General features: G+C 37.2%; 1 protein-coding gene across 1 annotated transcript in view; it reads right to left on the bottom strand.

The window, feature by feature from the left end:
- The window catches only part of LOC126298209 (hemicentin-1-like), a 748,827-nt gene that overhangs the window by 523,731 nt on the left and 200,765 nt on the right, over positions 1–24,331 (bottom strand). Inside the window, exons 11-12 of the mRNA XM_049989513.1 lie at positions 13,417–13,536; positions 3,940–4,109 (exon numbers count right to left, since the gene is read on the bottom strand). Coding sequence (XP_049845470.1) covers positions 3,940–4,109; positions 13,417–13,536 — 290 coding nt within the window. The remainder of the gene's footprint in view (positions 1–3,939; positions 4,110–13,416; positions 13,537–24,331) is intronic.

The raw sequence follows: 24,331 nt of genomic DNA, 5'->3' as shown, positions 1-24,331 counted from the left end.
TACACATATTAAACTGTACAAGGAACTGTTTTCATAACAAAGATAGGTTGCTATACAAAAATCAAGAAACAGATTTTAATTTCTATAGACAGGTGTATGGTCTCAACTCCCATGAATTTTCAGACCTCAGAGCTTGTCCAAAATTGACTTCTTCCCATATTGACCCTAAGTCTTTCCAAATAATGAATCTGAAGCTGGCTTTTTAATTATTCAGCAATTCAACAGCAAATGCAATTAAAATTTTCTGCAAAACTAATCAAATGAATTTTAAAGGCAGTGAAAACATGGAACTATTCACGAGGGATAGAAATAATGTATCAGATGCACAGAACTCTACAATGCCAAATAATTCACTCTACAAACGTTCCCCTTTACACAAAATATTAACTGACTTTTATGAAAACATTTTCTGAGAAAACAACACATTTTCCTCAGACAGAGTCATGCTAAAGAGTACATTGGAAGTTTCTCAGTATTTATGATCCAAAGGTTTTAAGTACGTAATGACAGGAAAATTCAACCAAGATCCTCTGGAATATCATTTTGGAATTTTGAGGTCTATAAGTTGAGACGACGATCCATCAATTGTAGATTTTCTGCTATTACATATATTACAGTGTGTGTATGCCCCATTAAGATGGCTATAAGTGCATCTGGGAACTGTGAATCAAATTCAGAACCATCTCTCACATCATTTGTTAATCAGATGTCTTTATGTGATAAAGAAATGGAGGTATGAAACAAATGCATTAACTTATATGCTGAGGACAAAATTAAGGACAAAACGGTGAATGCAGATAGGGAAAAAGATCTTCATATTCTGTACACAGATTACATTCCAAAACAATGTTTAGTTCATCACATAGCAGGTTGCAACATTGAAAAGCTTAATAAACAGAACAGCTGTGTGAAGTGGGCTCCAGCCCTTGTGAGTGAAATACCATCTGACACAACAGCTGCATCCATCACTGCCATAAAAGACTTCAGCTCAATAAAAGGTCTTTCTTATTAGACTTACCCATCTGAAAGCATTTTAAACATTTGTTTACAGGTTGAAGTAGTTCTTGACAAGAAACTGTCTTTCACCTCAAACCTATGGTCTGATATATTTTATGAGTGTTCAGACACCACTGACAAAATTGTTTTAGGAATAGGTGATTTAGGATGTTGTGTTGAGTGTAATTTTGACCTTGCCAGTAAATTAATTAAAGAAATCAGCGAAGTCATCACACAAGCTTCCCAAAATTACTGACATCTAACAGCTATAAATTACATTGGTGAGTTTATATTATCTTTTATCTCCTATGTTTTAGTCTGTATTACTGATTGGTATGTGCCCCTACAGATTTTTTTTTAATGCTGTATTTTGATCCTTGTCAGTATATTTTATTTGCTTGTGACACAATGCTTCATTATTGCCTTAAAGGACGTCAACATCTTACATTTTCAATGCAGATGGCACAGTCCACTTATGTTGTTCTAATCTTACAAAATACAGTGTTTTAAAATTGTGTGAGAAATGACTAGCACATATATTGCAATGTTCTTCACCAGTGCTAAGTGAAGGCATGCAGAAACTTGACGAGTGCCTACACTTCCTCTTCCAGATGCTATGCTATAGGTCACAAGCCAACAGAGTGAGGATCCTGTGGATGTAGAAACCCTCCCCAATTTCCAACTGCTTATAAAACCAACTCTCCCACAGGTATGCTTGAGCTGTACATCTCAGTTGCTGGAGCAACAGTTGATACCAACTGCACTGGTAGCACTGGACTGTCCAGCTCTGATTAAGATTTGCCACTGGACCCATTGATGGAGATCCCAATACCACTCTCTCCACTACTTCATCAAGCCAGCCACAGACATGGCCATTTTCAGCCCTATCTTCTTATTAAAGGGAAGAGTTGTTTTGTATACATGTCCACATCTCCAGATGGCTTGATTATCAATACAGATCCAGTAATGGACACACTCAAGAGCTATAGTAATACCGTTGTCCAACAGCACCCCAGGGAGAACACGTACCGCGTGACATAGGCACATCAACTAGTGTATAGTTGCCTATAAATATACCAGTTCAAAGCAAGCATAGCATTTCAGTGTGTCATATTGTGGCATGACAGACTGGAAAGACATCGAAGGTGGCTTGTTTTGGTTTGAGCACATGGTTGCTCATCTGCAGGCTGCTCTCACATTTGACAGGGGCTTGATGGGCACGGTGCCTGAGTGTAGTGATGGCGGTAGGAGCCAGGTGCTCCTGGCTGTTTCACCAGCATTCAAGTGTGATGTACACAAGCAGCATTGCAGTATGTGTTGAAAAATATAATCACACATCATGTACACCACAGACTGTAAGCTTTCAGTGCTTAATTGTTAGTTTTGTTTAACTGATTAGATTTTTTCACAGTTTTGCTAGTCTTAGTTAACAATGAATGCATTGTCATTACATGAAAATTTCTTACATTTTAATTAATACTGCAACTGAACAGTTCATCAAAAATTTTATTATAACATATCATTTTAATCAGCTTCTGAATTGCGAGACTGAGTACTGGAGGATGAATGTGTTAGAAAATGTAGACTCCATACAGTTTTCACAAACTGCTGTCAAATTGAAAGTTATTCAGGCAGAGATGAGCATACCTAAGTGAGCTTAATACCACTGGTAAATGACAGGTACCCTAGATGTTGCACACAAATAACTGTTTACCACAACAGTTCTCAATCTTATCTGTATACAGCTTACCTTTAGGTTGAAGTTTGTCATATATACAGTTTGAACCATACTCAATATGCAAGCTGTTTAGTCAAAATCCATGACATCCAAGACATAATGTTCCACTGTTGTCTCACACAGTGGTAAGCAAAGGATGGCCAGAGCTTACAGTTGTAGAGAATTGACAGCACTTGCTAGCCAGGAACTCAGGATTTCGTGGTTTACAAAACCCATACCCAGCCAAGATCGACTGATTACCATGATGCACTCACCTTTTATCACAACCCAGGACACAGGTGTAGCTTATCAAATGCCAGATGCTATGACTGCAATGAGGATTCCCCCCCCCCCCCCCCTTCTTGTCAATGATGAAATTGGAAACAGGAATGTAATTGGAAGAACATCATCAATTCAGGGGGCATAATACTATCACATCAATGAGTTTTAATGGGGTGTGATGATAGGTTTCCAGAAAATAAGTTTGTAATGGAACCAACAGATACATAACAGGAAAGACAGTATAGTTTCATCCATAACATTGACTCAGACCTGTAGAACTGTACAAAGTGAAGAGTCAGGCTGCAGTACTTACACAATGCAGTGATGTGCTGTGTGTTTTTGTTAACCCAAGGAATAGCTGTAGTTCAGTATTATTTACATGCCAATCTACGAACCAATTCCTCAACTATACAGTGCATGGCTATATTTTCTCCTTCCAATGTTTGTAGAACAAGAAAAGTAAGAACAATTAGGCCCTAGAGTTTAACATCCCATCAGCAATGTGGTTATGCAAGAGAGGGTACATACAACCTCAGGCTGAGGATTTTGGACAAATATGGAAAGAAACTGGCCACTTCCTTTTCTAAGGAACCATTCCAGATTTTGCCTTAAGTGATTTAGGGAAATCACAAAAAGTGTAAATGTGGATGGCCAGACAGGGTTTAGAACAACTGTCTTCTCAAATGTGTGTCCAGCACTTTAACTGCTGTGCTATATTGCCTAATAATGGAAAGATCTACCCTCAACACTTAGCACACTGCTGCGCTGATACAGAATGCTCCTAAGCTGATAAAGACCAAACTCAAGCAGAGAGCTGTTTGCTGTCTGATGAGAAAACTTTCTAGCTTAAAGCAACTGAGCAATAATGAACTAAACTATATTCATAGTTACTGAATTATGCAATAAAAGGTATCTTCTTAATCTAAAACAACAGGAACACTTACAGTTAAAACATCTCCATCTTTCATCCAAAGGAACTCTGCTGTGGAATTGTCATCTGTATTGCAGAGAAGTCTAACTGTTTGAGATCTGGTGAACTCAAATAAACTTGGACTAATGTAAACTTTGACAGGATTTACTACACCAAGGTGTGTTTTTCCATAGCCCCTGCCACCTAGAAAAATATTGAAATATACATGTATATGAAAGCATCAAAGAGAAAGCAGTTAATGTAATTCAAAGTAAACTAAATTGCACAGGTGTGTCTTCTAAATGCATCAGATGAGTGACTATGCAATAGAACAAGAGTGAGCACAACTAAAGACTTTTACAGTGCCTAACATCCTGCCAAAACAGACCTATACAAGTCTCCAATTCTTGTAAAACTATTAAAGGGGGTGGCAAGAATTCATATGCACTGACATAACTAACTATATACACTTGGAAAAAAACACAAATTGGATTATTAAACATTCCAATTTTGCACATTTTCAGGAATATTTATTCTTCTTTGCCCAGAAAACACTTTTAGTGCTCTCTTTCATTACTGGAAAACAATTTTTTCAGTGTTCCCAAAATTTGCATTAGAGTGTGCAGAAACTTAAAAAAATATAATACAAAGGGTTCCAATGGTATAAAAGCTTGTTAGAACTTGGATGGTTACATGACATGGAGGAAAGGAATTACACATCACATGCAAGCAGCTACTGCATACACTAATGAGAACTTTGTTGAGATTTATCACCAACTGACTGAAGAAAACTATGCTCAAAATTAATGCAGAATAGTAGAAAAAGAAGAAGAAGAGAAAGAAAATTATGATGATGATGGCCTCTAGTGTGCTTGACACAGGCATATTTAGCACCATTACTAAAATGCATGGGCAAGTGTGGTTGGCTAAGAAAAACTTAAAAATTTTCCAGTAGAGTCTAATAGTCGCTGCTCATGCATGGTTCTTTACATCTTTGGGTGGGTTTAGTGAAATCTCTGAACTGTCAAATGGACTGTGCCTCTGATACTCCTCTTCAGGAGTTCTGGAAACTGAGGTGATGCAAAACTTTTTTGGATGGGTGTAGATTGAAATAAATTTGCTGAATACAAAAACTTAGTGTGAGCTATATTAGCTGTAGATGTTCTACCTGTTGATGACATGTGAAAATCTGTGCCAAATCAGGACTCAAATTCAAATTTTCTGCTCATCATAAGGTTGCACTATCATGAAGCTATCTATGCATGCCTCCCGAACTGATCAAAACTTCTGTATGTCATACTGTCTACATCCATGTGCCACAATCTCCTATATTCATCACTGAATGTTTGCAGCTTAATTCTGTATTCCCACATCAGTGAGACTAAGGCTATGAGGAATTGAGACATATGGGAATTATCACCTATTGCCAGCCTCGACATGTAATAATTTCACTGATGATGATTGACAGCCATTCAAAATTATGTCCAAATAAACTTACTGAATATGAGTAATTGGTGTCAGCTGTAATATAGGTAGGTGCAGATGTTCTACCTGTTGGTGACGTATGAAAACTTTTTCTGGACCAATGGATGGTCTGAGAGGCATGCACAGATAGGCTAATGGTAAGGTGACTGCTCATGATAAGTGAGAAATCTGGGTCTGAGTCCCAGTCTGGCACAAATTTTCACATGTCACCCACATGCAGAACATCTGAACCTAATACAGATGATGCCAAGTTATTCAAAGTCAGTGAATTTATTTCGGTCTTCCTAAATGCTCTGTGGTTGTTTGCAGTGATTAGTGCTTTTGAGAACCTTGAACTTTCGATTTCTGTGACTTTTTTTTAATAGTACCAACTTTAGCACTACCTGAGAGACTCCAGGGCTATTTTTTTTTATTTCTCTTGACTACATTTTGTCTCTATCATAATTTTAGTGATGTAAATTTTGCTGCCTGCAGCATCACAAGCTACAGTTTGATTACTTGCTATTGTTTGCTTTTATTTTATTAGTTAGTGTAATTGCTTTAATTAACACGTTTTTCCTAAATTTATATAATTTTACATAGTTGGAAATTTACACGTTAAGACAAAAAAATGTTGCACAACAAAGGAGTTATCTGAATGGGACAGAAATTTGTAGATATGATGTATATGTACAAACAAACAAATGATTACAATCTCAGAAAAATTGGATGATTTATAGCTTCACAAATTGAGCAAATCAATAATGTGCTGGTTGACCTCTGGCCATTATGCAAACAGTTATTTGGCTTGGCAATGATTGGTATAGTTGTAGATGTCCTCATTATGGATATCATGCAAAATTCTATCCAATTGGCATGTTAGATCATCAAGGTACTAAGCTGGTTGAAGGGCTCTGCCCATAATGTTCTCAATTGAGGAGGGATTTGGTGACATTGCTGGCCATGGTAGGGTTAGGCAAACACAAAAACAAGCATTTGAAACTCCTGACATGTTTGGGCAGGCATTATCTTGCTGGAATACAAGCCCAGGATGGTTTGCCATGAAGAGCAACAAAATGGGCTGTAGAATACTGTTGGAGTACCACTGTTCTGTGAGAGTGCCACGGATGACAACCAAATGGGTTCTGCTGTAAAATGTAATGGCACCCCAGACCATCTCTCCTTGTTGTTGGTTGCTATTTGGTTTGAGTTCAGAATATGTTATACAGTGTTTTTGCAAATGCAATGACTGATACTGATGGCAGTTTTTTGAATTAGCTATGCTGGCTTTTTATACATGGGTATGACATGTACTGTTTTCAATTTATTCATTTCATTACAAATCACATGGAAATGTTCCTTCTTTGAGGGAACTGTAGTAAATTATAAATGAGAGCAGCACTAATTCAGTTGCAAATACTGCATAGAATCTGCCCAGGATTTCATCAAGCTAAGGATATTTGCTGAGTTCTAGTGATTGCAAATCTCTTTCAGCACTAGAAGAACTACTCATTTTGTCACACATCTTTGTACCATGGGGAAATTATGTGGGTGTGCTGGAACATAATGCCTCAGAATTTTTGATGTGAAAACTCTTAATGATTTGTAAATAAAACAAATACTATTAACATTCTATGTCTTTACTGATTTTGCAATATAGTCACCCTGGCAACTAAGATATTTCTCACCATGAGATACCAGTTCATTGATACTGTCACTTTGGTGAGAGAGACATAACCTCACCTCTGCTTGCACCACTTCATCAATATCAAAGAGAAGTCTTCGAAGGCACTCTTTAAGTTTTGGAAACAAATAAAAAATGGATGGGGCCAAATCAGAAGTGTATGGAGGATGATCAATGACAGTGAACTCAAGGTGACAGATTGTTGCAGATGTCACATCACTCATGTGTGGGGAGGATGATCTATGACAGTGAACTCAAGGCGACAGATTGTTGCAGATGTCACATCACTCATATGTGATCTAGCACTGTCATGCTGAAACAGAGGGTGCTCCATGTGTTGATGAACTCTTTGGATTCATAACTCAATTACAGTACTCTGTTTCTCATGCTCTGACATATTTATGTTATACACCAGCATGTCACATGCTACAATCTGGAGCCCTCTAGTGGCACAGAACTGCAAATGTATATACATGAAGGATAAAGGTGTAGAATGTTAATAAGATTTGTTTTATTTAAAATGCTTTAAGAGCTTTCATATAAAAATTGAAGGCATCAGTTTTCAGCAAGCTTCACTAATTGTTTTATTTTGTGGAGTAGAATTTGAAGAAAGAGATTTCAAAATTTTGTTTCTCTATTTTGTTATTATCTATTCCAGTGTCTGTCCTGGCAATACGTGTCCAGCCACTGTCTCAGAAATAAGATCACCTACTCATTATCAGTTTTACAGAACATGTGGACCTTCTTCCTTCTCATGGCCTTTATATTCCATATCTTCATGGGATCAGCAAGGTACTTATTGGATTCATACAGGGTGGCCAGATGCTCTTCCTGTCACCATAAACCCGGTCCCCTTACTACCCCCCACCCCCCACCCCCACCCCGATGGAGTCTGTGTATCCCATGTCTCTACATCTAGGTGTGGGAATATTTTCTAGATGTTTGAATTGTGTAATTAAGGTAGGATGTATCAGCCCAGTATTCATCTAGTTGGATATGGGAAACAGCCTGTAAAGCACATCAAAGCTGGTTGGCATACCAGCTGTCATCATTAATCCACCAGGTGTATTCAATCTAGAGCCAGTGCACCTCTCCAAAATACCAGAAGTGATTTGCTAAAAGATGTGGTGGGTCTTACAGAACATACAGAAATTTCCAGAATTAACTTTTCACACTGCAGTGGAGTGTGCACTTATATATAACTTCTTGGCAAATTAAAACTGTGCTCTGGACTGGTTCGATAACTCCCTGCCTTGAACTCAGTTTTAATCTGCTAGGAAGTTTCATGTAGACATTTCTTATTATTTTTGCAAATTAAAGTTCCATTTACAGCTCATTTCTATGCTAGAATCTTTTAAGAAATTTACACTGGAATTTCAATAAACTATTAACTTTTTCTTCTTGCCAGACGAATAATAGCTTAAAGGCAGATTCAGATTTCTTATAATTAGCAGAAACCTTCTAACATGAGATGTTGACAGTGTTAAACAATCATCAAAAGCAACTGAACAATAATAGGTCTTTTGGACTATTTATATACAATATGTTACATCTGTTTATGTTGAGAGTCAACTGACAATCCCTTACATCTGTCAGGTGCTCACTGAGGCACTGGGAATTTACTGTGTTTTACTATTTTATAATGTTTCTCAATAGGTTGAAGATTTTCTAATGTTTTTCAACAGGTTGAAGAGATGGCCTCTGTTCTTAGTGCTGTATTTATAAAAGGTAAGAAACAGTTTGTTACTGAAATGTCACACCTTTGTAATGCATGAGATACTACTTATTTCTTGGTCTTCTCACTCATCAGATTGTGAACTGAAATAATTTCTTATTGCCCAGCCATACTTTTTTTTTTCAACTTATTTCCATCTGTGTCATTGTTTTGAACTGGAAATATTTGTCACAGTTTTATCAAGTTTCCATAAATTTTCTGCTGGCCTGTAATTCATTCATCATGCTGTATTGTGCAAAGCATGAACATATATTTATATGACTACTAAATTATATGAAGATTATATTTCAAAGTTCATTTTCAAAACTGAGTATGCTATCTGTGTGAGTCTACATGATTCACATATCTTTGCACAGGAAGATAAAATTACTTATGTATTTTAGTTGAAGCCCCATGTGAACACACACCCAATGACCCCCTTATATATATATATATATATATATATATATATATATATATATATATATATATATATATATAAACAAAGATGATGTGACTTACCAAACAAAAGCGCTGGTAGGTCGATAGACACACAAACAAACACAAACATACACACAAAATTCAAGATTTCGCAACCAACTTTTGCTTCTTCATAAAAGGGGGAAGAAGCAACCATTGGTTGCGAAAGCCCGAACCCCGCGTGCATGCCTGTGTTTGTCCGTGTATCCATCGACCCGCCAGTGTCCCTGTCTGGTAAGTCACATCAACCTTGTTTCCATATATATAGACATCTAAAAACAAAGATGAAGTGACTCACCAAACAAAAGCACTGGAAGGTCGATAGACACACAAACAAACACAGACACACACACAAAATTCGAGCTTTCGCAACCGGTGGTTGCTTCGTCAGGAAAGAGGGAAGGAGAGGGAAAGATGAAAGGATGTGGGTTTTAAGGAAGAGGGTAATGAGTCATTCCAATCCCTGGAAGGTAAGTCTTTCAGCTCCCGGGATTGGAATGACTCCTTACCCTCTCCCTTAAAACCCACATCCTTTCATCTTTCCCTCTCCTTCCCTCTTTCCTGACAAAGCAACCACCGGTTGCGAAAGCTCGAATTTTGTGTGTGTGTTTGTGTTTGTTTGTGTGTCTATCGACCTTCCAGTGCTTTTGTTTGGTGAGTCACATCATCTTTGTTTTTAGATATATTTTTCCCACATGGAATGTTTCCCTCTATAGTATATAAGTCAAATTCTTTTTATCTATATCCATATTTGTGGTCATATTTATCATTACAATAATAGTTTCTGATCTGTTAAAACAAATAAGACATGCTAAGTTGGATCTTACACAAGTAGTCTGAAACATACATATGACATATATTACAGTTTATACAATACCTATCGTAGTTGCAGACACACCCATCACTGTTACATGCAGTGCACAGGCTCCATAATCCAACAACACACATAAATTAGGAGGTGACATTCTCTACAAAGTATTTGTGTTAAAACAAACCAGTAAACAAAGTTCAGACTACATTGAAGAGCCGAAGAAAGTGGTACACCTGCCTAATATTGTGTAGGACCCTCTCAAGCACAAAGACATGCTGCAACACGATGTGGCATGAACTCGACTAATGTCTGAAATAGTGCTAGAGGGAACTGACACCACAAATCCTGTAGGGCAGTCCATAAATCCATAAGAGTGAGAGGGGGTGAAGATATCTTCTGAACAGCACGTTGTAAGGCATCGCAGATATGCTCAATAATGTTCATATCTGGGGAGTCTGGTGGTCAGCAGAAGTGTTTAAACTCAGAAGAGTGTTCCTGGAGCCACTCTGTAACAATTCTGGACGTTTGGGTTCTCACATTGTCCTGTGGGAATTGCCCAAGTCCGTCAGAATGCACAATGGACATGAATGGATGCAGGTGATCAGACAGAATGCTTATGTAAGTGTCACCTGTCAGATTCATATCTAGACATATTGGCAGTCACATACCAGTCCCGTGGCACTTGCCCCACACCATGACAGTGCCTCCACCAGCTTGATCAGTCCCCAGGAGACATGCAGGATGCTGGATTCTTGAGCTTGTCTCCATAACTGTATATGTCCATCTGCTCAATACAATTTGAAATGAGACTTGTCTGACCAGGCAACATGTTTCCAGCTATCAACTGTCCAAGGTCAGTGTCGACAGGCCCAGGCAATGTGTAAAGCATTGTGTTGTGTAGTCATTAAGGGTACACGAGTTGGCCTTCGGCTCCGACAGCCCATATTGATGATGTTTCATTGAATGGTGACATTTTTGGTGACCCAGCATTGAAATCTGCAACAATTTGCAGAAGGGTTGTACTTCTGTCATGTAGAATGATTTTCTTCAATTGTTGTTGCTCCCGTTCTTGCAGGATCTTTTTCTTGGTGCAGCGATGTTGGAGATCTGATGTTATACCATATTTCTGATCATTACAATACACTCACTAAATGGTCATATGGGAAAAATCCCCATTTCATTGCTACCTTGGAGATGCTCTGTCCCATCTCTCATGCACTGACTATAACATCACATTCAAACTCACTTAAATCTTGATAATCTGCCATTATACCAGCAGTAACCGATCTAAAAACTGTACCAGACACTTACTGTCTTATGAAGGCATTGCTAACAGCAGTGCCATATTCTGCCTGTTTATATATCTCTGTATTTGAATACCCATGCCTGGACCAGTTTCTTTGGTGCTTCAGAGTAGAATACAATAGAATCCCGCAGTTCACATCCTGAACACATTTTCTTCAGTGTTGCATCTTTCTTGTACTTCTTTCTGTGAGTATTCCAACACAGGTCATCATTTCTTGTGGATTAAGCATAGATACAGGATGCAATTCAGCATAGCTGCACATATTTATCATATGTGTCCTTCACACTATCTATATAACATCAGGTTTATCATGTATTTATTTGTTTTAATAGATCTAAAGATGTTCAGAATACAAATGAATCTGCTAATCATTGTAAATAATAAATGCAACAACATACTTAATAAAGAATAAAATCAATGGCCTTTAATCATTAAATAGCCACAGAAATTATTTATCTCAATTTGTTTCATATTGAAATCATTCACTATCACATACCGACACATTCTAGATTAAAGGCTACATGGGTAATAACATTATGAATAGCATTATACTGCACTTAAAGCAAATCCATGAACTGTGCTATGTTGTCTCCAGCTTTCACATAATATTCTGCAGTTTTTTGGACCAGTTCTACAGTCAATCAAGCCACTAACATCTATACTGTCTGCAAGTCAGAAGAGGTATATGCATAATATAGGTATGTAAGATTATGATGTCTCTCTGCTGACTAATGAATTACAAATGGTGAGGAGTACTTCTTGCACACAGAAAATGTTGCTGAACATAAGCCTCTTGTAGCAGATGTTAGTTAAATTCTTCAAGTGTTTTTACATCAGGAACAGTATGTTCCACAGTTATATTAATCTGATCCAGAAGGTTTGGCATCATCGGCCGTAAATTTTTAATCTGTTTACTGCAGATCGATTTCAACTGCATAGCAGCTATCTTCAGCAGATTATATCCATGTCATGATGACTTATTGTAAATATAATAACACATGGTACCACTTGACATAACAGATAACGAATATCAGTTAAACTGATGTTTAACTGGTAACATAATGTTATTCTTGATGTATATTTTTGATAAGTTATTATGACTTGGATATAATGTACTGAAGATAGCTACTCAGTTAAAAATCTATGACTGACACTGCTTTCCTCCTATTGTACATGTTAATTAGCTACAATGGTTTATTTTTTGTTAGTTACATACACATAACTGTGTTGAATAAATAGTTAAAATTTCTCAAAAATTTGTTAGTGCATGCACAGATACATATGATGGCATCTGCAAAACAAATTACACCTTAGTGCTTGCTGGAATTGTACCTAATTACACAAAGTTACGTATTTTACTTTCAAAGTTTCTCAGATATAATTTTAGAAAGTGCTTACAAATAGAGTGTTGCGCACGTGTGTGTGTGTGTGTGTGTGTGTGTGTGTGTGTGTGTGTGTGTGTGTGTGTGTGTGTTTGTGTGTTTGAACTGTACTGTACTGATATGATGAAAATAATTTAAAATCTGACACTCAAATGAAATCAGAAGAAGATAAAAAATTGCACAAGCAAATTATGGGAATACAGTCATCCCGCTCTCTCATTCCAAGGCAAATGACCATCTTATCTCAATGTATGATATGCAGTTCATCAGTCACTGTTCCCACGTTAAGAAGATGGCATGTATACAGAATTTATCACTTATGATTTTTTCTGTTTATTTATTGGTATTGGCAGGTAAGATGTATTAATTAGAAGCAGTTCTTTGGCTCAGCACTTCTACAGCTCCTAATACAAATAATAATATTTCATCCTCAATTTTCCGATAATTTATACTTCCTTAAAGAAAAATACTGGATACAAAATTACAATAAACTCTGACCTGGTATTTAAAGATTACGCTAATATGAGGCCACATGTAATGCATTAAGCCTGCGCTTTTGAATTAAGACATGTATTCAGGTACCAAATTAGCCATTGCTAAATTAACATCATATTTGTATACAAAGAAACTATTACAAATAGTACCTTTGAATAAAATATAAACATCATACCTTTGTTTTCTGCAACACAAAAATAGGAGCCTCTGTCATCTTCCTTTACTGGTTTTATAAGGAGACTCCCATTGGACAGTTTGTGAACTCTTTCATTTTCTTCAATTTGATGAATTTTACCTAAAAGAAAGTTACTTCAAATTAGATTTCTTTCATTTTCATTAACCTACTCCTGAGGAACACTGACTGATACCGTAATTCAGATGCAATTATTAAAAAAATAATGGACTTAATATCAGTTCCTTTCTGTAGACTTATAAACTGGGTCTTTGATAGTGGCATTTTTCCAAAATATCTAAAAAAAAAAAAGACTGTAGTCTTTCAATTACACAGAACAGTGATAAATCCCACACAATTATTGTCCAGCTTCTCTGGTACCTAGCTTCTAAAAAATAATTGAATATTATACATAAAAGCAAATTTTCATTCATTTCTCAGAAACAAAATACTAAGCCTCAGCATGGTTTCAGGTCTAAGTTATCAACAGTTAAAACTGTTGAAAATGCTGTTTCTGTGTAAGCTCTCTATTCTTTTATTGTGTGAAAGTTAATAACTTAACAATGTCTAGTTGCATATTTAATTATCTGTCAAGTGGAGAAATCTTTTTCATGTCTTATATATATAAATTTGTATATGCAAGTAACTAAATAATGTTCAGCTCAATTTAACAATGTTTAATTCTATATTCAACTATAACCGTGTGGAGTGATCTTTTCACTCAACTGTCATGTAAACTCTTAGTTATATATACATGGATGAAAATGTCAAAATTTTTATATTATGGAAGGCTGTTCTGCATGAGGCTGTTTGTTTTTGACTCAAGATAGTTCTAACGGCACTTTTTTTTGCACTATAAATATTGTTTTTGTAATATAACTACTCGAGTTTCCTTAAACAGTTTCTGCTCCAAACTGACATTAAAGGAGTAAGACTGTAACATTGCTGATACATTCTCTTACGTTCTTATATACAGGAGTCACCTTCTCTTCTTTCCATTCTCCTGTGCGACAGTACCTAACACTTACTGCTGTTGAGTAGTTGCTCTTCTAAACAGCAATCCATACAAGCAAACTAGTGGTGAATTTGCCTGATATTGCTCAAACTTTATGTACTGGAGCTATGCACGGCTCTTTTAAAAAAGAATAGCTCGACATTGTCATAGGGTCAAGTCGGACATGTCTGCTGTCAGCTAATTTGCTACAAATAAATAACCTTTAGCTGTGATTCTACAGTAAAATAGTCTATGCATCAGCTACAATTGCGAGTTAATAAAACACACAGAAATATAAAATAAAAGATGAATGAATAATTTAATAAAAGGGGTTCAATTCTAGTGCCTATAATCGATTAAGACAACAGAGAATTATGGTGAATAATGTTAATTCAAGAAAAGATAGCTGGCCGGCATGGCCGAGCGGTTCTAAGCGCTACAGTCTGTAACCGCACGACCGCTATGGTTGCAGATTCGAATCCTGACTCAGCAATGGATGAGTGTGATCTCCTTAGGTTAGTTGGGTTTAATCAATTCTAAGTGCTAGGGGACTGATGATCTCAGAAGTTAAGTCATATAGTGTTCAGAGCCATTGGAACCAAGAAAAGATATCCCAAATAAATGAGAAATGGTTCTACGATATTCCAGTACAATACAGACATAAATAACCTTATCAAAAGCAGTAAAGTTATGTTGATTACGTTATTAGAATGGTAGAAAACTCCCCAAACTAAGAAGTCATCATAGATATGTGGAAACTAAGTCAATTTCATAATCACAATACACAGACTATTCATCAGCTTGAAATTATTCAGAGTTTAACATGATGATTCACAAATTATCACATGCAATACAAAGTATAGTAACTCATACTCTGTCTGTCCTCAGTTCCGTGACACAAGCAGAATTAGTTAAAGAGTACTATGCTGGAATACATTCAGAGCTCTCGAAATATAAGCCCCTTCAGAAGTGAAAGTATGGTAGCGGGTGTTCACAGCCCACCATGAATCACATAGATGACGGAATTACGCATAGGTCTGCCTTCTTCCAGAACTCGCGTATAAGTGTCCCATATCGCTCCCTTGAGCTCTTCCCTCAAAAAACCCCAGTCTCCACTTGACTCCAGCAGTATTCCACCACTGTCCAACTCTCATTGGTTGATGGCCATCCCCAACAAAGTACATCGTTCTCAATCTCTACAGACATGATTCTACTGACGTGACCACTTCCCCGCACTAAACTAATATATTATCACAGTTTTTAAATAAAAGAAATGTTATAAACATTTGGTTCTATTCATACCATTTACAATAAATATGAGTAATAGTTGGTTCATAAATAAATAAGCTAGCCTTCTTGCTCAATTGTGCTGACATTAAATGAAAACGAATTATCGTTAAATATAGTTTAAATGATTATTTACACCTGCTTCTCAGAAGTGTCTAATGACATTCTTTTTCAAAGGTGGTGTCCGCTAACACACGCAACTGACCACTTTCAAAGTAACAAAGTTTTTTAATAATGCTTGCAAGAAATATTTAAATAAAGTAACTGGCAAAATAGCAAACTATTCATTAAATAAAAATGCAAGTATGGTAAAACATGAGGTATTCATTTGCCGTGTAGATGTGGAGAATACGATGTTCTGACAAACATTCGCATAATGAAAAAGATGTATAAGACGTTGTAAATAATAAATAAAATAGATACTGGGATGACAGTTATACTGAAATGCTGTCATCTGAGATAATGTTTGTTGAAATTGCATGAAGAGATTAAAAGTTGTTAATTCAGAGGGTCACTGTGAAAATGTTTACTCGCTATGAGATGTTAACTTATGTAGTTTAGAAGATTTTGAGATACTACTGCATCACTGGAAGCGCCTCATTTTACAGAGATTGCAGATGTATTTAGATTTGCATTAATATTTGTTGTGAGCTATTATCAAATATCAAAGAGCTGTATCTTGGTCAGCTTTAAGAGTGTCTGACACTCTGCAATTTCCTGGAGCACATTCTGCACAAAGGCAATAAGAGCATTAACCGTCCAAATTCCCAGCTCTGCTGTTTACCCATTTCTGGCGACGTGCTCATTGTCGCTGCACCTGAGCTTGCCTGGTCAGAAACAGCCAACTAACCAGGTTGGCCACAGCGCGCCCTGTGCCCCGGGCCCGCTAGCGTTCACAACAAATTCATCTCTCCTCAATATCAGGCCTACGTGGATGAACAACTTGCTCACATACTCATAACATTAAACATGGAACTTCCAGCTGGGCGAAAGAGTCATGACAAATGCAGGCTGATCATGGGACCAAAGCTGAAAAGTACTCTCTGTAAAATTGAATTGGGATTACATCTAGACCAGGTGACTTATTTGTTTTCAACTTTTTCAGCTGCTTTTCAGCTCCAGGGATGAGATTTCTATACCCTGTATATGGGCATTTGCGTAGAGGCCCAACGACGGTATGTGTGTATGATCTTCCAGCATGAATGATCTTTTAAACGCAAAATCAAAATTTTAGCGTTCCTAGTGCTGCCTTCTATTGTTATACCAGGTTGGTCTACAACTGACTGTATAGAAACCTTCAGTTCACTTAGCGATTTTACATAGGAGCAGAATTTTCATGGAATTCTCGGCAAGATCACATACAACCTTGAAAGTTGTACGCTTCGTGTATCAACCTTTTTATGGACGCACAAATCTCTATTAACTTTTGCCCCTTGATGTTTCTGCACTCCTTTTTGAATCGAGAGTACAACAACAGTCTTTGATTTCTCAGCATTTTTCCAATTTTGCTATTAAACCATGGTGGGTCTTTTCCGTCCTTAATCCACTTAACTGGCACATACTTCTCCAGATCGTGACATACAATCAGTTTAGACTTCTGCACTAATTACTCGACGTCCACCATATCGTAACTAAATGATGTCCATCCATTGTCTAAGCAGGATGCTAGCAACTGTTTATCTACTCCCCAAGCCTGTTTGGTGGATTTATTAAGATTTATTACCCATTAAACGTAACTAAATGATGTCCATCCATTGTCTAAGCAGGATGCTAGAAACTGTTTATCTACTCCCCAAGCCTGTTTGGTGGATTTATTAAGATTTGTTACACATCGTGGCTGTGATGACAACATAATCGCTAATCCCTGTCTCAATACTGACACTCGAGAAGGACAGGCTGGTTGTAGCTATGAGGTCTAAGATACTTCCATTGCTTGTGGGTTGTCATGCCAGTTGCTCAAAACAGCTTATGTATGGAGAATGCATCCAAAACTTCATCGCAAGACTGTCTGTCTGTACCACCTGCAACGAATCCACCTAAATCGTGGGTGGTTATGGAACACAGTGCGAGATGACCACAGTTAGGATGTTGTTGTACTACAACATCTTGGAGGTTTGGAATGGCTATACAACTTCTGAATAAGTAAAGATACTGTGCACATAATTAGTGAATGTTTTGTGTGTGAGAGCTTTTGTCACTAAAAAATATAGTTTATAAGTAGAATGCACAAGATTTGGTTGTGGCCAATAAGCCATCTTTTTTTTCTAATTCAGCAAATATATCAATATTTATGCAACTAATTCCATCTGGTAAAGATAAGTATGCTTCTCAACAATTAAATAAAAGAAATAACTTCATGGTCAGTTAAATCATATTTCCTTCCTTCGCTGCACATAAAATCATTTCGTCCATTTTAAACAAAATTTCGAAAAGCAACAAAATCACAATTGTAATAGCTAGGTATTTAGTTGAATTTATGCCTTTTAGATTAGACTGATTTATCATGTAAGTTTAACGAGTTTCTTTTAGCACTCAGGTGGATGACCTCACACTTTTCATTATTTAGAGTCAACTGCCACTTTTTGCACCATTCAGATATTTTTTCTAAATCGTTTTGCAGTTTGTTTTGATCTTTTGACGACTTTATTAGTCGATAAATGACAGCGTCATCTGCAAACAACTGAAGACAGCTGCTAAGATTGTCTCCCAAATCATTTATATAGATAAGGAACAGCAAAGGGCCTATAACACTACCTTGGGGAATGCCTGAAAGCACTTCTGTTTTACTTGATGACTTTCCATCAATTACTACAAACTGTGACCTCTCTGACAGGAAATCACAGATCCAGTCACATAATTGAGATGATATTAAATAAGCACGTAATTTTACTATGAGCCCCTTGTGTGGTACAGTGTCAAAAGCCTTCCGGAAATCCAGAAATATGGGATAAATCTGAAATCCCTTGTCAATAGCACTCAGCACTTCATGTGAATAACGAGCTAGTTGTGTTTCGCTGGAACGATGTTTCCTAAACCCATGTTGACTGTGTGTCAATAGACCATTTCATTCAAGGTAATTCATAAACAGGCGTTGACAGATGTGAAAATTACCGAACTATCAGTTTAATAAGTCACAGCTGCAAAATACTAACACGAATTCTTTATAGATGAATGGAAAAACTGGTAGAAGCCAACCTCGGGGAAGATCAGTCTGGATTCCATAGAAATGTTGGTACATGTGAGACAATACTGACCTTACGACTTACCTTAGAAGAAAGATTAAGGAAAGGCAAACCTACGTTTCTAGTATTTGTAGACTTAGAGAAAGCTTTTGACAATGTTGACTGGAATACTCTATTTCTAATTATAAAGGTGGCAGGAGTAAAATACAGGGAGCGAAAGGCTATTTACAATTTGTACAGGAACCAGATAACAGTTATAAGAGTCGGGGGGCATGAAAGGGAAGCAGTGGTTGGGAAGGGAGTGAGACATAGTTATAGCCTCTCCCCGATGTTATTCAGTCTGTATATTGAGCAAGCAGTAAAGAAAACAAAAGAAAAATTCGGAGTAGGTATTAAAATCCATAGAGAAGAAATAAAAACTTTGATGTTCGCCGATGACATTGTAATTCTATCAGAGACAGCAAAGGACTTGGAAGAGCAGTTGAACGGAATGGACAGTGTCTTGAAAGGAGGATATAAGATGAACATCAACAAAAGCAAAACGAGCATAATGGAATGTGGTCGAATTAAGTCGGGTGATGCTGAGGGAATTAGATTAGGAAATGAGACACTTAAAGTAGTAAAGGAGTTTTGCTATTTGGGGAGCAAAATAACTGAGGATGGTCGAAGTAGAGAAGATATAAAACGTAGACTGGCAATGGCAAGGAAAGCGTTTCTGAAGAAGAGAAATTTGTTAACATCGAGTATAGATTTAAGTGTCAGCAAGTCGTTTCTGAAAGTATTTGTATGGAGTGTAGCCATGTATGGAAGTCAAACATGTGGTGCTACAGAAGAATGCTGAAGATTAGATGGGTAGATCACACAACTAATGATGAAGTATTGAATAGAATTAGGAAGAAGAGGAGTATGTGGCACAACTTGACAAAAAGAAGGGACCGGTTAGTAGGACATGTTCTGAGGCATCAAGGGATCACAAATTTAGCATTGGAGGGCAGTGTGCAGGGTAAAAATTGTAGAGGGAGACCAAGAGATGAATACACTAAGCAGATTCAGAAGGATGTGGGTTGCAGTAAGTAGTGGGAGAGGAAGAAGCTTGCACAGGATAGGGTAGCATGGAGAGCTGTATCAAACCAGTCTCAGGACTGAAGACCACAACAAACACAATTCATAATGTTCGAACATAGTATATGTTTTAAAATCCTGCTGCATATCAACATTAATGATATGGGCCTGTAATTTAGTGGATTACTCTTACCACCTTTCTTGAACATTGGTGTGACCTATGCAACTTTCCAGTCTTTGGGTATGGATCTTTTGTTGAGCTAACGGTTGTATATAAATGTTAAGTATGGAGCTAATGCATCAGCATACTCCAAAAGTAACATAATTGGTATACAGTCTTCACCAGAATACTTGCTTTTATTAAGTGATTTGAGTTGCTTCACTACTCTGAGGATATTTACTTCTACGTTACTCATGTTGGCAGCTGTTCTTGATACGAATTCTGGATTATTTACTTTGTCTTCTTTTGTGAAGGTATTTCGGAAGGCTGTGTTTAGTAAATCTTCTTTTGGCAGCACTGTCTTCGATAGTATCTCCATTGTTATCATGCAGAGAAGGCATTGATTGTTTCTTGCTGCTAACATACTTCACGTATGACCAGAATGTCTTTCGATTTTCTGCCAGGTTTCAAGACAAAGTTTCATTGTGGAAACTGTTATCGGCATCTCACATTGAAGTCCGTGCTAAGTTTCAAGCTTCTGTAAAGGATCGCTAATCTTGGGGATTTTGCATCTGTTTACATTTGGCATGTTTGTTTCATTATTTTTGCTACAGTGTTCTAACCCATTTTGAGTAACAAGGATGATCAGCTCCGTCGTTTGTTAGTTTATTTGGTATAAATCTCTCAATTGCTGCCATGACTATTTCTTTGAATTGAAGCCACATCTGGTCTACACTTATATTATTAATTTGGAATGAGTGGAGATTGTCTCTCAGGAAGGCGCCAAGCGATTTTTTTATCTTTTTTGAATAGATATTTTTTTGCTTATTTTTTTTGAGGATTTGGGGCTTACAATATTCAGTCTCACTACGGCAACCCTGTGTTCACTAATCCCTACATCAGTTTTGATGCTGGTTATTAACTCAGGATTATTTGTTGCTAAGAGGTCAAGTGTGTTTGCACAACCGTTTACTATTCGCGTGGGCTCTTGAACCAACTGTTAAAAATAATTTTCAGAGAATGCATTTAGCACAATTTCAGATGATATTTTATGCATACCTCTGGAGTTAAACATGTATTTTCACCAACATATCGAGGGTAAATTAAAGCCACCACCAACTATTATCGTATGAGTCGGGTACGTGTTTGAAATCAAACTCAAGTTTTCTTCTAACCTTTAAGCGACTGTATCATCTGAACTGGGAGGTCGGTAAAAGGATCGATTTATTATTTTACTGCGGTTGCCAACAATGACCTCTTCCCATAATAACTCACAGGAAGTATCTACTACAGTTTCACGACAAGTTAAACTACTTCTAACTGCCAACCGTGTTTAGCCCATCTTTTCAGAACACCATTAGGTTCTTTGCAAAAATTTTGTCTGAGCTTATGTCTGGCTTTAGCCAGCTTTCAGTGCCTATAATGATTTGAGCATGAGTGCTTTCTATTAGTACTTGGAGCTCTGATACTTTCCAAACACAGCTACGACAATTTACAACTTTTATACCAATGGTTCCTGTATCAATGTTCTTCCTGTGTTCAGCCTGCACCCTTTGTGACTGAAGCCCATCTTGTGTTTTCCAAAGACCCTCTAACCCATAAAACCACCCAGTCCATGCCACACAGCCCCTGCTAACCATGTAGCTGCCTCCTGCATGTAGTGGACACTTGACGAATTCCCAAAATCCAACCACCCTGTGGCACAAGTCAAGGAATCTGCAGCCTACACAGTCACAGAACTGTCTGAGCCTCTGATTCAGACCCTCCACTCGGCTCTGTACCAGAGGTCTGCAGACGGTCCTGTCGACTATGCTGCAAGCAAGACTGACAGCCTTCACCACTTCTGCTAGCCACTCGAAACCAGAGAGAATCTCTTCTGATCCAAAACGACACACAACATTGGTAGTAACATGAGCAATCACCTGCAGTTGGCTGCACCCTGTGCTCTTCATGGCATCCGGGAGGACCCTTTCCACACGTGAAATGACTCTGCCCGGTATGCACACGGAGTGCACACAGCCTCTAGTGGCTGGCCTGTGTGCTGATACATTTGGTGATTTTAGTACACACATGACAGCACTACACTAGGCACAGTCATGCTCACACATACAAGTATCAGGATACACATTTCTAAGATCCTACAAGTGATATCAATGATATTGGACATTAATTTTGTGGATCACATCTGCTCCTCTTCCTGTAGACATGTGTTATGAGCTTCAACTACAGGACACATTTCTTTGTTTGAGAGACCTAAAGCATATTGTAGTTATAAAAAGGGCTATTTGAGCCACAAATTCTGTATGGAATTTGATACGGATTCCATTGGGCACTGGAACTTTAATCAATTTTAATAATTTCTACTGTTTCTCAAAACTGTTAACGCTATCACTCATCTAGTTAGTGGTGTAAGGTTTAAACTGGGGAAGTCCTACTGGATTTTTCTTTGTAAAGGCACTTTTGAAAGCAGAGATCAGTATTTCTGTTTCTACTTTGCCACCATCAATTTTTTTTCTGTGGCACCCATAAGTGCATGGGCACTAATTTTGGTATCATTAAACGTGATCAAGACTGATGGGGTTTTTGTGAAAGCACTTTTGTTAAAATTCTGCTATTTGTTAAAGCTTTCACATATTGTGCTTTAGAAACCAAATATGTTTAATTTAGCAAATGCTGATCTTTGGCTGTAAGCTTCATTGCAAACCTACTGTGCAGTTGCCTTTGTTTCCTTAGAAGTTTCTTTACAGACACTGGATACCAAGTAAAGTTCCTCCTATCACGAACTGTTTTAGTTGGTACATATCTACCCAGTACTTGGTCAACTATTCTTCTAAACTTGAGCAACATTTCTTCTATAAATTCATGCTTGGATATAAATAATTCAAGTCGTCCCTCTTTGATATATGACACTACTATTGAATTACCTAAAGCACTGAACATGAAAATCATTCTGTTTGTTTTACTTTCTCGTTGTCATTGTTGCTACAACCACTTCATGTTGCTGTCCACCATGACTGGGCTGCTAACTCACCATTCTAAGCAGTTTTCAGAGAAGACATTTAGTACTGTTTTGCAGGATGTCTTGTTACACCCACAATTTGCTTAACTACTCCAACTAATTGCTGAATGATTGAAATCTCCTTCATTACTGAAAATATGATTGAAGAACATATGTACTATGAAGGTGAAGGATTCCCTAAAGTTTTTGGTCACATATGCAGGCAGGTCTGGTGCTTGACTGAAGAAATCAGTCATAAGTTTATGCTTGAGAAGATGCATGACACAAAGCTGTATTAATGTGTATTGTTGATACTGGTTTTAGAAAAATACCATCCTTGCAGTATGAGAGAAGACTAATATTATTCACATGTCATTACAAATACTGACATGGGAAACCACATGTTAACTATAAACTCATCATAATGGAGCTTCTATAGGACAACAGTAAATGTTTCAACATAGAATAAGCTGTAACCTATTACACAGTCTGCTGTCTTTTCCCATTTCATTCCCATAAGCTTGCTGATTCTCTGTTAAATTTTGGATTTGTCACCCTGAAAGGCTTACATGTTCGTTTTAAGAGTTATGGCTGTTTACATGCAAGAAAGTGATTTTACATTACAAGAAGAGAAGAACTTGGAATAAACTTAACTGTTTCCATGGAACTTCTTGGAACTTTGTGTCTCAACTTTCGTTTTGTTGAGGTTATGGTCAATAACAAACGTAAAAAAATTGTGGAAATGTACAATAAATGCTGACAATAAATCACAGCTAAAATATGAGCACCAGCTCTTTTTCTAGCAGAAGAACATACAGTAACACACACAACCAAACGCACACTCCCATGGCCACTGCTGATACTCGAAAGCAGTTACCTGTGTTCATGCACACACACACGTGTGTGTGTGTGTGTGTGTGTGTGTGTGTGTGTGTGTGTGCGTGAATTAGTGTACTTTTGCTATAAAAAAAAAGAGCTAGTTCTTGAAAGCTAGAGTGAATGCTGTTTCCTCAAGTGTATTTTGAGCTCTATGCATCAGTCTGGTATAGGTGAGTGGTTGTCTTTCCCTTATTTTACATTATCTGCATCCAGAAATTTCCATTATTGTTATACAGTTACAATATGCATGGAACAAAATATTATGCCACATCATATTACTTTATAAGAGCTATATTTACATTATTACTGTTAATTTTTTAATACTTTGTTAGTAATAACCTACACTTCTATTAAGG

This window comes from Schistocerca gregaria, chromosome X (genome assembly GCF_023897955.1).
Source record: "Schistocerca gregaria isolate iqSchGreg1 chromosome X, iqSchGreg1.2, whole genome shotgun sequence".
Lineage (NCBI taxonomy): Eukaryota > Metazoa > Arthropoda > Insecta > Orthoptera > Acrididae > Schistocerca > Schistocerca gregaria.
This window is presented reverse-complemented; position numbering and strand designations above follow the sequence as displayed.